General features: G+C 34.8%; 1 protein-coding gene across 3 annotated transcripts; it reads left to right on the forward strand.

Moving 5' to 3' along the window:
• The first annotated feature begins 387 nt into the window (after window positions 1-387).
• Window positions 388-16,459, forward strand: jak3 (Janus kinase 3 (a protein tyrosine kinase, leukocyte)). 3 transcript variants are annotated; one of them, XM_044129848.1, is made up of 25 exons: window positions 388-512; window positions 1,281-1,319; window positions 2,696-2,902; window positions 3,011-3,128; window positions 3,813-3,930; window positions 4,438-4,583; window positions 4,989-5,283; window positions 6,045-6,167; window positions 6,257-6,414; window positions 6,502-6,613; window positions 6,930-7,110; window positions 7,411-7,535; window positions 7,667-7,798; window positions 7,911-7,998; window positions 8,326-8,450; window positions 8,611-8,749; window positions 8,837-8,988; window positions 9,970-10,120; window positions 10,841-10,968; window positions 11,063-11,252; window positions 12,749-12,873; window positions 13,439-13,611; window positions 14,132-14,249; window positions 14,335-14,448; window positions 14,552-16,459. In XM_044129848.1, exons 3-25 carry the CDS (start codon window positions 2,704-2,706, stop codon window positions 14,654-14,656), a joined length of 3,315 nt encoding a protein of 1,104 aa, XP_043985783.1. In that variant the 5' UTR covers window positions 388-512; window positions 1,281-1,319; window positions 2,696-2,703; the 3' UTR covers window positions 14,657-16,459. The 3 variants fall into 3 exon arrangements, with proteins under 3 accessions (XP_043985783.1, XP_043985785.1, XP_043985784.1); XM_044129849.1 differs by lacking the exon at window positions 388-512 and adding an exon at window positions 587-607; XM_044129850.1 differs by lacking the exon at window positions 1,281-1,319 and having other exon boundaries at window positions 399-512.
• Window positions 16,460-16,479: the final 20 nt, after the last annotated feature.

Consider the following 16,479-nt stretch of genomic DNA (forward strand, 5'->3'; position numbering starts at 1 on the left):
GAATGGAAACTGTCCATATTTGGAACAAACGTGACTGAAATACATTGGAGAATGTTTTCATACACAGACATTTAAACTGTTTTGGAGGATGAATGTTCAGATATTTTGCTGTAAATGTGTCAGGTTCTCCACAGGCTCATTCAAAAAGATGCAACAGTAGGAAAGGAAGTCCAATTTTAGGAGACGAAATCTGCTTTTTTCAGTCAATGTGCAGCACATTGTGGTTAAGTTGTCTAAGTACTGAACAGAATATCCTTTTGTGTGAGAAGGTAAAGTTTTCTTCAATTTGTGTGACTGTGAGGTAGAAAAAAATCTCACAGCGATGAGACACTGTCGACATTTTAGGTACGCTTGTCAAAAATCAGGAAATCAGATAGGACTTCCTGTCAACACCCTGACATGCTGACAGTGACATACAGAGAGTCAGAAACGCAGAAGTTAAGAAAAGGAAAGCACAAACTTACAGGAACAAACTTATGAACTGAAGAATTAAGGACATCCAAATGTAAAAGGTAAAAGCTTGACCAGCAACTTTAGGTTTTAATAATATTAGTGCTTGGTGCTTGACGTTGGGACTATCAGGCAGTTGTTAGAAATTATGTGCTAGGTAAGGTTGACTGTTCTCAACTAATAACATAATGACATGTTTCTCTGTTTTGATCTGCTGTAGCTGTGAGTGTTCAGTGAATGCTTACCTTGAGACATTTTAATGTTTCAATATTCCCTTTACTCTGATGTGTTTCAGTGTGAATTCTGTGATATATGTTATTTCCTGTGTCAAATAAGTAATTTAAGAGCCAATTCTGAAACATGAAACAATGTGACATAAGTTACCAAAGGGTTTCTGTACTTTACATGCTATATTGCACCTTATGTAGCAGAGCATGGCAATCAGTTTCACAAAAACCCAGTGGGAATCCCCAAAGGTCTTTGAATATTATTAAATGTAGTGTGCATAACCACCTAAAAGGCAGTGGGACAACACAGCCTTTTAGATTCAAACAAAGCAACTAATTGGCCCAAAATATATGAAGATTATCAACTGATTAAGCAACTTCAGCAATAAACCAAGCCACAGGAAGCATGAAAGCTACCGAGAAGACAGAGGTTCATTAAAATTAGAAAATGCTGCTAATGGTTGTCTTGTTTGGCCCTGAATAAAAACTTCATAATAAATTAGAAGAACTGGAGTTTTTTTCTGATGATGTCATGTGAAGAAAAAAATCTGCCCAAAAGGCGCTGACAATAATCCGTTACCTTTTTTTTTTTCTTTGGTCTAGACAACAGGATCTAAGAACAGTCAGAGGAAGGAGTAGCAGGTGTGTGTCTTCCAAAGCATTTTTGATGTGTTGCAACAGCTTTGATATTGGAAGTGTGAGAGATATGCAGTTCCATATGTGTGATGATTTGTTGATTGCAAAACTACACTTTTCCTTATGCTTTTAATGTATTTAAGTTGCTGTCTGTGTGTCTTGACTGCTTTGTGATTATAGTACAGAACTAAGAATATCTGTAATTTCCTGGAGCTGAACATGTAACATGTACTGAGTTTATTGAGTATTCTTAACATAGTCTTATTACAGGTTTTAGACATAATACAGTCAATAAGGTTTGGAAAATACATAGTTGAAGCAGAGAAATATATTCCCTCTTCAACCTTATTATAGCTTTTATAACAAGACCATTAAACTGTATATGTTTAAAACGGCCCTGGCCATGTACTGTAAATGTTGCTGTATGATGACACATCTTTTAACAGTAACAACTAGACGTTTGGTCGTTTTGAGTAAATGGGAGTTTCGAGGATTTTTCAAAGTGTCTCAGGATTCATTTGTCGCCAAAGCAAGTTATGACAGAGTGGAATGGCATATTTTGTCTCATTTAACCCTGTTTTGATATTAATTGTAAAACTGTTATTGGAAATGCTCTTCTCACCAAAGCAAAATGTAAAGATATCTGTCATCTCTCAGATGCAGTCAGGTTTTCTTTACAATAAGACATGACTCACATACTGTGCAGAAGGACAGATATTTTGGCCTGATTTGCCTTTTTGTCACCTACTTGTCTAGTTTCATCAGTAATTTCAAAGACACAAAGCAGACCATGGGAAGATGTGCCAAAAAGCTTTAAATGACCGTTAGCAAGTTTGTGGAAATATTTGTCTGCAACATTTTGAAAAAAATCAACTTTATTTGAAACAAAGAACAAGAAATCTAATGTGATAGTCTCAATGTCTAGCACATTACTTTGTATATTAAGTGGTGTTTCTTCATCCGCTTTAAAAAGTTTTAGTCTAGCTTTTTACATTTAATGAGGACAAAGCTATATTCAAGCCTCCGTTTTATGTTTATATTTACTTTATTTATAGAGCTGGATATCTATTTTCACTCACATTTAGAAAAATCACAGTTCTATTCTCCCCTAGAATAGTAACATAAGAGAAGGGGAAACATTTGTCTCAACATTTTTCTAATCCATAAATAGAATGATAACTTTTTAGAAGAATAACCCCACAAAAGCCTTATTTCTCATTCTTGACATTTTAGCACCACTGACCATCAAATTCTTCCTGAAATAATATTTTTGCTAATTTCTCTGAGGTTTTCTTCCCACTAGAGAACGTGTGACTTAATTGGGTTCTCATATAATTAAAATGAAGCAAATATCTGAATGCAACTGTCGGTTTTATTCTCAGACAAGCCAATGAATTTCAGAGAGGAAGAGTCGACCCCCCTAGTGTTGAGAGACCGGGGGGGCAGCCAGAAGTCCAGTTCGAGCATGGAAGCCGGCTTACAAGTACACATCTACTTTTTTCCTGGCACAAAGGATGCGACAGTGATACAAATTTCATCTGGACAGATAAGTGCAGAAAATGTTTGCATCCAAGCAGGAAAGAAAAGTGGTAAGAATGAATGGATGAGTAAGACTCTAAGCAGGAACTTCTAGTTGATTTGAGGTGCTGGTTGCCCAAATAAAGTTATGTGTAATTATATATTTTTTTATTATCCAGGAATCTTACCAGTGTACCTGAGCCTTTTCGGTTTAGCCTCTGCAGATCTGTCATTTTGGTATCCGCCATCACACATGTTTGACTCAGACGAAAACTTGGTCGTTCATTTTAGAGTGAGGTAAGTTCAATATTCAAAATTCAGTTTTAAAAAGCCATATGAATACTTTTAGAACTATTTCATGTCATCTTTAATGTTATTATTACTAAATAAGTTAAAAGCAAGACAAAATTGCAAATAAATGCAAATCTTTCAAGTGAAAATCTTACAAATGTGGAGTGTTTTGTTGCTTAACAGTAACTGTTTTACCCATTATTATACCTCCAAATGTATGTCAGAATGGCATGTAGGGAAACTTTCTCAAAGCTACATAAATTAGTATTATAGCATAAGTGAAGCTCACCAAAAACTATATGGACATCTGCAGTAATGAAGGAGAAAAAGTTACCCCACCATAAAAATATATCTTATCAAATCATTTAACTTTTTAGGAACTGCACTTTACCATTTTGTGTAAGCTTTGGACTTCTAACAATGTTTGAAATATTTACTAATTACAAGATTGAGTTGATTTAAATATTATTCCAACAAGCTTTGCAACAAGATTCTGGATTACTAAAAAAAATCCAGAATCTTAATTAGCATGCATAAAATCCATACTGATTAATGTGTGGTTTACATTATTTTCTGTACTTGGAAAGGGAACAACTACGGTAAATGAAAGACACATATTTACTTGGCTTACATTTCAAAAATAAGGCTTGCTTTGACTCAGAAATAATAATGGATCTTTTATGTCTTCAGGTTTTTCTTTGGGAACTGGTTCGGCCAAGGACCAAGAACTTCATATCGCTACAGTCTGACAAAGGACAGGATCAGTCTGGTGCTTGACTACAATGTCATAGATTACCTTTTTGCTCAGGTATAGTACATGAACATCATGCTCATTATCATTAAAGGCAATAACTCACTTCATTATATTTTATATCAGTGTATTAATGATGTACCATTGCAAAGGAAGGCAGATTGTAAAAAAGTGACTTAAACACAATATCTTTCTTGTAATTTAAAAACATTTTTAGACATTTTACTGTCTCATGTAAGCTTTTTTAAAGGGCACTGATGCTCATTCAGTGTATATGAAATAGCTAAAGTCAGAAGTTAACACCCACAATTTCACACATCCTCAGTGACAATGAGTAGACTGAAACAAAAAGTGTGTTTAGAGCACCTTTTCAATTCCAACTCAAAGAAATACTTACTAATGCACCGACATTGATTAAAAAATTAACATAGGGTAGGCTAATGGTTATGGTTATAGGTTGAGCAGAACCTATTTTGTACATTTTTTGTCTTTTTTAGTGTAAAAATGTAGTTAGGAAAAACAAAAGGCTGAATATTGCATGTTTCTCATTTTTTTGGTGTTTAGTTGAGAAGTGACTTCATTGCGAGTGAAGCGGGAATTGTTCCACCTTTGAGCGCCCAGGAGGAATGCCTCGGCCTTGCTGTGCTGGACTTGTGGAGAATGGCTAAAGAGCGACGCCAGACTATCAGAGAGCTCTGCAAAACTGTCAGGTATTTACAGCTGAATAAAGCTTTATTTTATTTTTCATAATAGATGTCAAAGTGTTTGCACCAGTTTTTCAGTTGCAAACACTTAGACATCTATTATGTCAAAGTGTTTGACATAAGCACTTTATGTCAAACACATAAAGTGTTTATGTGTTTGACATAAACACATAAACTTTAAACTGGTTTAAAATTTAAACTTTAAACCAGTTATGTGGTTTAATCTTAATTAGCATGCATAAAATCCATACTGATTAAAGTTTCTGATGTGGTTGTTTTTTATATTTGTATGCAGCTAGCAAAAGAGCAAGTAATAATGCATATTATGTACTCTTTTATTTCAACTATAGCATTTCTAGTGAAAATATGCTATATTTGTTAATTTTTTTTACATGGATTGCCCTTCCTCAGCTATAAATCCTGCCTTCCCAAGTCACATCGGCATGAAATCCAGAAACGAAACCGCCTGGATCGCTTTCGAATCAAAAACACCCTTAAGCGTTTCTTGAAAAAGCTTGGCAAATGCTCAGTGGACGAGTACAGTCTGAAGCTCAAATACCTGATTGAACTGGCTGGCATCGAGCCGTCTCTCGGGAGTGAGACCTTCCGTGTCAATCGTTCTTCCTCCCACTCAGAAGCAACTTTCACCCTTCTGCGAGTCTGTGGGGAGACAGGGATTCAAACTGGTCAACTGGATGGTGCCATGGTAAGAGCAAAGAGTTTCTATAAAATGAAGGTTATTCATTTGGGTTCAGTATTTAGATCAACAAGTTATAATTTCACTTAACTGGTCTTATTTCTCAGTGTATAAAAACTATATTTTTAAACATTGGTGCAGTGCCAGTGCACCAATAGGACCTTTGGGTTTAGTGAGATTTCAGAATTACATGTGATGATATTTAGGTTTCAAGTTCCTCAGTTTTGAGAATTTTGCATTTCACACTTGAATGTCCAAACAAAGTCTATGAGTTTTAACTAGTCATGCAGTTCAAAAAATTAGCAATAAAGGAGTCAACCTACAACATAGACTACATTGGTTAGGATATGTTGATATTCAAGCAGTTTGAATGAACTACTAATCATTCCTAAAAAGTTCAGAAAGATTTCAACCAAACTGTAATCAGTCAATCAAAACACTGTAATTTCATCAGTGTATTCCAGGAAGAGGACATCTAAAATAAGGATACAAGTCAACCCAAAGGACAAAACCTTGAGGTGTCCCAAAGTAGGTTAGCACAGTGTATAAAGACTTTTAGTCAAATTTTGCAAAAGTTTCCAATTGCAAGACTGGAAACAATAGGGAATCAATTTAAGTATGGGGTCAAACACTTGTAAACATCTTCATATAACTGGTTGCCCTTATGTTCCAGGGTTTAATTGTTCCATCTTTTTGGTCAAGTGTTACTTTGTTATCCTTAGTAGAGAAAGAGTTTTTGTTATAAAAAAAAGTCCATTTGCTTTTTGCAGGAATGGCAGACCTTCTGTGATTTTCATGAAATTGTAGACATCAGCATTAATAGGATCTTAAACGAGATGGTCCCACAAGACAGCAGGATGGTAACAATAACTCGGAAGGATGACAGATGCTTGGTAAATATTTCTTTTCTTAATTTATATTGTATATTAAAGTTTTGCTTTTGTATACTTATACTGTTTGGCTTGCTCATTTGCCATTATAGGAGGCTAGTTTCCAGAGTCGCAAGGAGGCGCTTTCGTTTATGTCGCTGATTGACGGCTATTTCAGACTAATCACGGACTCAAGCCATTTCTTCTGTCAAGACATTGCTCCACCAAATCTTCTAGAGGGACTCAAAAACTATTGTCATGGCCCCATCACGTGAGTCTTTTTGAACAGATGCATAATTTGACTATTATTTTGATGTGAACATGTTTAAAATATCTGTGTTACATTTTGTGGAATCAGATCAGACTTTGCGGTCAACAAGTTGAAAAGGTCAGGATGTACAGGCGGTACCTTCCTTATACGGCAGAGTCCAAAGAACTACGAGAACTTCTTCCTCACTGTTTGTGTTCAGGTAAGGATAGCAGGCGATAAGAATTGTACACTCATTAATTTTCAAACGGCTTATGCAGCTCTTTTGTGCATTTTAATAACCTGACATCAAAAAGAGAAAGTCTTTGGAGCCCTTTGGATTCATATACTGTTCAAAGATCCTTTAAAAAGTATTATAGGAGTCACAATCAATTTTATGATTTAGGATAACTGGCTGTTATACACTGATGATGACATCCCTGTTGTTTTTTTTAGTTTTTTTTTTTAAATAATATATATATGTTACTTCTTTATCTATAACCTATTGTAAATTAAATCTATTTGTTCTATTTCTGCAGACCCCTCTTGGCCTTGATTATAAGGACTGTCTCATTATTAAAAATGAGGACTACAGTCTTCCTGGTCTCACAAAATCATTTTCCAGCTTAAGAGAACTCACCAACTATTACCAACACAACAAGCTGCTGTTGGCCGAAATACCCGTCAAGTTAACTCGCTGCTGTCCACCTCGACCCAAAGGTACAAAGATATGTGAGTTCAGGGACAGTTAGGTAAATACAAAGCTTGAAAGACAAAAAAAGAAGCTGCGGTGCTGCTTCATCAAGTGGTTCAATTGAAATGTCTGCAGCAATTTGACTCAATATTACAGATAAATAGGCAATTTTTTGAATTAGTTGAATAAATTTCACAATATCCCTTTTATCATTTAAGCTGAAGATTGCTTTGTAATAATGACTAGATCTAAAGTTACACCCAATGTTCTCATACAACATATATGTGTTCAAGTGGAAGTAAACATATCTATTTCTGACTCTGCAGAACTTACAAATCTCATAATTGTACGAAACAGCAGCTTGTTTGAAGCTCAAGGATCTCCAACACCTGAAAGAAACAAGTTCAGTCACATTCAGATCCACATGATCAAATTTGGAGACCTGAACTGGGTAAATATTCAAATGTGGGACCAAAACTAACATAGCACAACCTTTATCTTTGGACTGTATGATTTTTAATTTTGTTCTTACTTAAGTCTCTCACAGCAATTAATGCAATGACTTTGGTATTTCATTATCAGGGTGAAAGCCTCGGACAGGGCACCTTCACCCGAATCTTTAAAGGCTACAAAACTGACATCCGTGATGGAGAAAAACACATGACTGAAGTCATCCTAAAGGAGCTTGATTCTGCTTACAAGAACTGCTGGGAGGTGGGTTTTTGTGAAGTAAAGTGGAATGTGTGAGTCATTAAAGATTCAGCAAATTTAAGTTCCCTTCATATGTATGTTTTGTGTAACATCACTATATATATATTTTCCTTAGTCACTCTTTGAAGCTGCCAGTTTGATGAGCCAAATTTCTCACAAACACCTCCTCCATGTATATGGAGTTAGTGTACATGAATCGCAAAGTAAGTTCAAACCAACAAGATTTTCTTATTGTTTCAACGCTTTTTAATACTATTATAATAGTAAAATTGAGTGTTTTATCTGATCCAAATAGCATGTGAGATGAAAACAGCATCAAATTTTAGTGACAAAGGTTAATTTTCTGAAATTTAATTGATGTTTTTGGTAAAAATCCACTGCGTTTGCCACAATATGTTACACATCCAGTAATAATTTAGTCCCGCTCAGTCCTCATGTGACCCTATTCAGTTCTTGTGCTCGCGAGTGAGCATTTGAGAATTTGTATTTGAAGCCCAGCTGTAGAAACAGATCTTGCTGTGCCGTTACAGACATCATGGTTCAGGAGTTTGTCAAGTATGGAGCCCTTGACCTGTACTTGAAGAGAGGAACATCTGTCTCAGTGAGCTGGAAACTCAGTATAGCCAAACAGCTTGCATGTGCAGTCAACTTCCTGGTAAGAAAGACATTTTACAAAGAAGAAAACAGAGTCTGCAGAAAGTTAGGCTAAATTTGTTTATGTGAAAGCTTTATAGACTTTAGAAATAGCCCGCAAAATACAGTAGAATAAAACTTAAAATATTTGTGCTTAAGATAAAATTACAATTCCATTACAGGAAGAGCAAAACATTGTTCATGGAAACATCTGTGCTAAAAACCTGCTGCTGGCAAGAGAAGGTGACCCTTCACTGGGCAGCTCTCCCTTCATCAAGCTGAGTGACCCGGGCATCAGTGTGGTTATGATGGGAAATGATGGTAACATTAAAATATATATTTTTTTTCACATCATGTCTTAAAACAAATAAAAAGATCAGTGTTAGTTAATGAAATTTCTTTTTTCAGTTATTCTGGACAGGATTCCCTGGGTGGCTCCTGAGGTGCTTGATGCCCCAGATAACCTGACACTCGAGTGCGATAAGTGGAGCTTTGGTGCCACTTTGTGGGAAATCTTCAATGATGGAAACTCCCCATTGAGAGGCTGGAACTTAGATCAGGTATAGTCATTCATGTAACGCAGAGGCTGTGCAGCGTCACAAGTCACGACTTATTCTTCTTCAGTAGAGTCTGAGTGGGAACACTTTTTAATGTTCCCTAAACATTTGTGCAGATCATCAGATTTGCTTTATTAAAAATGTAACTTTGATTTAGTCATGTGCAAAAGAAATGTGTTTGGAGGATAGAAAATTATATTTAAGTTTTCAGCTTTTTTATATTCTTATTTTGTATTTTTGTGAATCAAGTCTTCCCAAATTGTTCTTGACAGGTGGATTTATGTCTTTGTACAAAAAACAAGAGAATAAATTGTAATCTGAAGAGGAATTATATCAATACATTGACAATTTTTAACTGGCATTTCTCTTTTAAAAAAATATGAGCACAAGCTTTATTTTAACTGTTTGCACAACATTAATCCATATATCTAGAAGCATCTGTTTTTAAATGGTTTTCTCTGTTTTAATGGTACTTAAACTTTAGAAGGTATTACAAAATCAAGCAATAACATTTTTAATTGCTCACAAATCTTTTGTATTAGTTTTATTCCATTTGTGATTATTCTGATTCTGCTAATACATAATCCTGCTAAGGTGTAGAGCTCTTCATTTATAAAAAAAAAAAAAAATCTATTTAATTTCCAATTTTGGCTCCAAACAATCTAAAAAATATAAGACTTAAAACAAATAATTAAATTTATTCATCCATACTGCTTTGCATGTATATTTCTGTTGTGTTTCTGCTTTGGTAAATATTTTAAAAGTACTAAATTACTATTATAGTGCTATAATAGTCTATTAATGTCACCCACTGAAAGCACTTTCACAATAGAGCCCTATTTGCCCATGAGGGGAACACATTCATGCACAGATCAATCAGTGGGCAGCTTTGGGTTATGTGCCTTGCACACTAACATAGTTGGACCAGCAACTTTCCAATTGTCAAGCACTTATGAAATATGCTTTTTTGTGTTTTTGCTGCAGAAGAGGAATTTTTATGAGAACATGCATCAGCTGCCTCCTTCCCAGTGGACAGAGTTAGCAGATCTGATCACTCAGTGCATGGACTATGACGCCTCCTTCAGACCATCGTGTCGCAGTATCATCCGTCAGCTCAACAGTCTCATCACATCAGGTAGTAACCTACACTGAAATACAACATTTCTGCAAACCAGCAACACCTGTGGGAAGCAGTGTTAGTCATAATCAGGCCAGCTGACAGCTTTGCCTTGGCCCAGGCATGATACTCACACCCACGACATTCTGTAATAAGTAAAATATTAATTAATATTTACCATTCAAAGGCCTAATTAATCTTGTCCAGCTGTAAGCTGTAGCTACAACTTGCTCCTCAGGTGACCAATACCATTTCTTTTGTCAAAGTGATGGAGGCTGGCTGACTCAAAGCGCAGGGACAGATTGAAGCTGAATATTTTTCTCTCTGTCTGTAGCATTTCAAACTCTATTAGACGCTTAATAATTCCAAGGCAGACGTTGTGTTGGCGACCAAACCAAATATTAGCTCTATATTTTTCTCCACCATGAAGCAAAAAAATATACTCAACCATAATTTGATAGTTAGAGGGTCCAGTTGTAGGCCTCCTCTGCCTTGACCCGGAAAAACTAACTTGGTTGTCCACACCTGTTAGCGGCCATGGTCTCAATTATTCTTCTCATCATTTTTTAATAGCTTTTTGTGGAATAAATATTTACCAGTGTAAAATTTTTATTAGATTTACTTTGTTTTAAATGTCTTTGCACTGTGTATAAATGCTTCTGTACTATAGTAATTTCTATATTTACAAGATATTGTATTTAATGCAGCTGCTTTGTGTATTTCTATGTTTTGTGACAGATTATGTAATTCTTCACGCTACTGAACCAGTGACACAGAGCCCCATGTCCAAAGCTCTCAACCTTGTTCCACATGATCAAACACTGTTTGAGGAAAGACACTTATGCTACATCTCCCCCCTGGGAAAAGTAAGCTTGAAACAACAAATTATCTACTAAATCTTGCATCATATTTGACTTTTGCAGAATGTTCATTCCCAGATTCATCTGGTTATATCTGCAGGGAAACTTTGGGTGTGTTGAGCTTTGTCGCTACGACCCTTTGGGTGATAACACTGGTGAGCTTGTGGCTGTGAAGAAGCTCCAGCATAACAAAGGCTCCAATCTAGAGGATTTCCAGAAGGAGGTTAAAATGCTCAGTGTTTTACATTGTGACTACATCGTCAAGTACAGAGGAGTCTGCTACAGCATGGGTAAAAATGACATACACACTTATGGACTGGAACATAACAGAAAAAGCCTGGAAAAAAAATGCTCAAAAGAGAATAAAATTTAAAATCTAAAATTGTTGCTGAATAATCAAATCCTATGTTATTTATTAGATTATGTATAATTAATTATTATTTATGTTTAATTAACATTATCTCAGGAAAGCATGATTTTTAGAGACATTTAAAACTTACCATTGTATTCCAGTGATTCTTGAGAAGAGGGACAAAAGAGGTCTTTTGGATAATTCACATAAAATTTGAATAAAATATGCATAAAATATATACAGATATTTTTAAAAATGAGACTAAACTAACCTGGACCATGTGAGCACAACAATGTATGTTTTCCTGGTGTTTGCTGAATATACAAACACCAGGATAATGTATAATGTAAATTAATACATTATAATAGTTTAAAACACTTAAAGGAACACTAAGATAATACATTATGACAATTAAGTATAAGTATTCAAATAAATAATTATAAAAGTATCAATACATTTAATAAAAAATAATTTTTACATATTTTCCAACTCAATTGAAATTTGGCCCAAGTTTTTGTCAACACCGTCAGGCATTAAAAGAATGTAAAAAAAAATATCCGGCATTATTGGGGGGGCATCAGAACTTCTGAGGACCCCATGACCTCTTCCTCTTCCTTTGGTAAGAGGGCAGGCAGCTCTGGTTAGTATATGTTATTCTTTAGGTTTTTTTTTCTTTTGTTTTATTCCTAAGTTGTTCGTCACAACCATGATGTGTCAACAACATAACTGACAATTTACAAAACTATGATGAAATCTTGTGAAATAAATGCTTAACTTTAGTATAATGTACATTTTTTTATGTTACTTCAGAGTTACATCATATAAATTGAGGTAGTTTGGCATTTCGTCAACTCCGTCAGAGTTTTTAACTGACAGTCTGACTTTCAGTGATAATGTTGACAAAGCTCACTTAAATTTGCAGTTAATTTAATTTAATGTATTTCACATAAATGGCATTACTTCACATGCATCAAGTATTTCTTTTTACTCATTAGTTTGTCACCACCTTCAGTTCTGTGTGGACTCCGTTAGATGAACTTTATGTTGTTTGTTTTAAATAATATTTCTTTTGTTTCTTGAGAAGCATTTGTCTTTAAAACTGAGTAAAAATATCACTAATAGGGTCATTAAAAATAATTTTATATTTATTTTTGTCAGATGGTGAGGACAAGGTTCTAGGTCAGGTCCATTAAAAATGTAATTTTCAAAAAAATGTTGCAACTGGGAACCTGCACCTTAGCATCTTTACATTTCCAAACCATTATTTGTCATATTTGAATACATAAGCTTGAGAAATAATTTAAAAAAAATTTTGGGGGGGAGGCGGAGGGTTTAAGTCCATTTTGTCCCACTTTTCAAGAATCACTGACTTATGCACATATGACATTATGCCCTGGGCTAACCTGGTTTATTGAATTGCTTGCTTGTTCACAGGTCGCCTTAGCATGAGCTTAGTGATGGAGTATCTTCCGTGTGGCAGCCTTAATGGCTATGTGTGGACTAACCGTCATAACATCACCACCAGGCGGATGCTGCTTTTTTCTTCTCAGATTTGTAAGGTAAAAGTCACAGACATCAGCCTTTTTCCAAATACATAAAAATGAATTAGGTTTATATTTGATTAACAAAAATGTAAAGTTCAAATCTTTACTATCACAAAGTATGGCTCATAGTGGTTGAAGTATGTGAGAAATATACCAATGCAATTTGAAATTTTATGTCCATTGCATATGTAAATCAAAAATGTCTAATCTAACAGTAACAACACATGCAAATTCTGACTGTGCCAGCTGATATATTGGTCAGCTTGTTCTCTCAAATTAGTGCTACTAATTTTAGTTTAGATCTCAACATAAAGTAGGAAAAATATGACATTTTTCAGTTTTAAATTTAGCAAACATGCTGAGGAAGCACTTCTGTTTCCTCCGAACCTGTAACGCAACAAATCCCTAGGATAACAATTTTGAAAGGCTTTTTGACTAATAGTCCAACCAAACATGCAATATAAAAAAAAAACTCTTAGGTGAAAATCCTGTCTGACTGAAAGTAGCTCGCTAATTGCAGATTTTACAATTTCTTTTCTGCCTCACATTCTTTTGTGCTCACCTGTTTTAACTTTTGTAGGGAATGGAGTACTTGCAGACCCAGCGTTACGTCCACAGAGACCTTGCAGCAAGAAATATTCTTGTTGCCAATGAGTCGCTGGTGAAAATTGCAGATTTTGGCCTGACGAAGGTCCTTCCCTTTGATAAGGAGTACTACCGCCTCTCACAGCCTGGACAGAGCCCCCTTTTCTGGTATGATTTCTCCTGTTTGAAATATACACGAGTCAACAAAGTACAACTAGCAGCATTTTTAAACAACAAAAAATAAATAAATTAAACATCACTTATAATATGTAAAGCACCAACTATCTAGATCAATATGTGAAAACATTTCCCTCCTTCTGTTTTACTGCCTGATGTGATCTTGACTTATAGGTCACATTTAAATCACAAATTTAAGATCAAGTTATTAAAAAAGAGTGGATTTGAATGGACTTACTCCCCTTCATGGGCATGAATGCACTTGGGTATCATTAGAGCTATTCTCTTTGTGCGTACAGTATTGAGATGTGACGTGACGACCATAGTTTATAGCTGATATCACGTTCAGCACAATCGAAGAGGATCAGGGTCTCCTTATAGAGCTAACGTGATCATTGCAAAAGTTTCAACCAAACATCTTGTAATCAAAGTTCTTGACCTGAAATGTAAAATAAAAGTCTGTGTAAAGCTTTTGATAAAACCTTTCTTGTTTTTGCTGAATGTTTTGCAGGTTAGCTCCGGAGTGCCTTAATGAAAATAAATTTTCCCACAAATCAGACGTCTGGAGTTTTGGGATTGTTCTCCATGAGCTCTTCTCTTACTGTGACAATAGTGTCAATCCCAAAAGAGTAAGAAAATGGGACATTGTTGCATTCAGGAATGTAGGGTGTCTAAGGTTTATTTTAAATTACAATAATATTTTTTTCTTCTCAGCTTTGTTTGCAGGAGATTGGACAAAATGTCCAAGGTACATCTCTTTCAATGCATCTGGCAAACATGCTGGCGAGCAACTGGAGGTTGCCAGCTCCTCCAAGCTGCCCTCTGCAGGTATGTTTGCTCTGTCTCAGTATTGGGCACCACCTGAACAAAAAAAAAACATCTTTACAAATATAATTTGTTACATCTAATACGCTTCCCATATTAATCCCAGGTCTACAGTTTGATGAAGGACTGCTGGACATATGACTTTGACAAGCGTCCGTCTTTCTCTGACCTGTCAAAAAAGGTTGAAAGTATGATCCAGGATGACAGATAAAACACAAAAGGCTGAGAAAGAGGCCTTGCTGAACCACAGACAGTGTTTAACAGCAGCAGTATTGAATTATACATTTTATTTATTGTCTTCCTAAGCAGTATTTCCTTTATTTTTGTTCTTTCCTGTATTTGGAAGCCTCTGGATACTTGGTAATGAGTAATGGGATTGTATATGTTGGTTTCAGTGAAAGCAGCAAAAGTTAATGTACAGCTTTTTAATGCTCCTTATCACATCATATTGCTGGGATTTTTTATTTTTATTCTTACATACAAAGCTCTAGGAGTCATAAACAGAACTTTTGCATTTACCGAACATAAGACCAAACAAAAACTTTCACTGCATAGATATGGACTTAATTTCAATATAAGTGCTTTGATAAATATAATTATTTCTAATCTCTGCAGATACTTTGTAGTTGTAGCATTTGACAAGTACTAACAGTTTGGCTTAAGATAAATCTATGTGTAGAGTTTCTCAAAGGTTTCTTTAGTGTCACTGAATATTCTCTGACATTTAATTGTAAATGGTTAACTTCAAAGTAAGTAAAATCCCCTTAATTAAATTAATCCAGTCATAGCTTTTATATTTTTTTTATTTTTTTGCTTTCTTTAAAAGATCTGACAGAATCATTGAGTAATCTAATTATCATTAGTAATATGGATAAATAATTCAACTTTTTAAGGCTATTTCAAAATTCAAAATAAACAAATATGTAGACATCTTCAGGCAGAACATTCAATAGATTATCAAAAAAATGTAACAACAACAAAATGTAGAAAAAATATATTTTAAACAACGGGGATAAAATAAAAACTATTCAGCAGAGGATTTTGTCAATCTGATTGTTTATAGAGAAAATTTGTTAAAGATACTCTTGTTTCAGAGATTTTATAGCAGGTGAAATAGTATTCAGGTTTTATTAATATTATTGCTTTATATAAATATATAATTTAGTATAACAATAATTGTCATTTATGCTGTTTGTTGCCTTGTGTTTGAACCGATTTGCTGAGTTAATATTATTTTTGTCCTCTTGATTATTTCTTTCATAAAAATAAATTTTAATAAATCCTCTCCTGATGTACATTTTGTCTTGAAATTTAATTAAAGATATGTTTGTTGCAATCTTTTGCCTCTGTTAAAATATTAAATATAGTTTAATGCATTATGTTACTTTACTTGCCTCCACTGTCACAAACTTCATCTGCTCTGTACATTGGTGTTTCTGTAGGGTACTTCTACTGGGTTGGACAGGCAGCCTGGTCAATAGTTTTAGCATTGCTGCTGCCACCTAGTGACTTACCTATGGCTATGCATTACTATTTTTAAAAAATAAGAGTAGTTTTAGATAACATAATTAAATAAAACAAAACAATTAACTGAATTTTACATAGCTTGCTGTCAATCATCTCGAGATTTGCTATAACATAAAATTGTCAATATATGGACAATATGATGAACTCAGCTTTCAAACACCGGGATATTAGTGTTTTTCCAGTGCAGTGGAGTTTGTTACACTATAAGCTTAATTAGTTTATAAAATCCTTAGGCAGTTTTCTCTGTATTTAGTCTCATAGTTGGGATCATCTGTTGTTCCTGCTCCCTATTTACTGTTTCACAAAGCCTAAATTATTCATTGTTTTTACTCACTGAGTGCCTGCTACCAGGTCTCAGACCTTACAGGTGCCATGTTGTGATTGTGTGATCTGTCTTGCCAACTTTTCTCTTTTTTGATTTTTGTGTCATAGAATGAAAATAATTCACCAATAAACTGTATGACACGCGTCATTCTTTTGCCATGACAAGTAACATAAACCGCAGTT

This window comes from Gambusia affinis, linkage group LG10 (assembly GCF_019740435.1).
Source record: "Gambusia affinis linkage group LG10, SWU_Gaff_1.0, whole genome shotgun sequence".
NCBI lineage: Eukaryota > Metazoa > Chordata > Actinopteri > Cyprinodontiformes > Poeciliidae > Gambusia > Gambusia affinis.

Coding starts and splice junctions, on each gene's coding strand:
- jak3 (XM_044129848.1), top strand. CDS start 2,704: ATGAATTTCAGAGAGGAAGAGTCGACCCCCCTAGTGTTGAGAGACCGG. Junction 3,931..4,437: donor TAGATTACCTTTTTGCTCAG/GTATAGTACATG, acceptor TTTGGTGTTTAG/TTGAGAAGTGACTTCATTGC. Junction 6,415..6,501: donor TATTGTCATGGCCCCATCAC/GTGAGTCTTTTT, acceptor TTGTGGAATCAG/ATCAGACTTTGCGGTCAACA.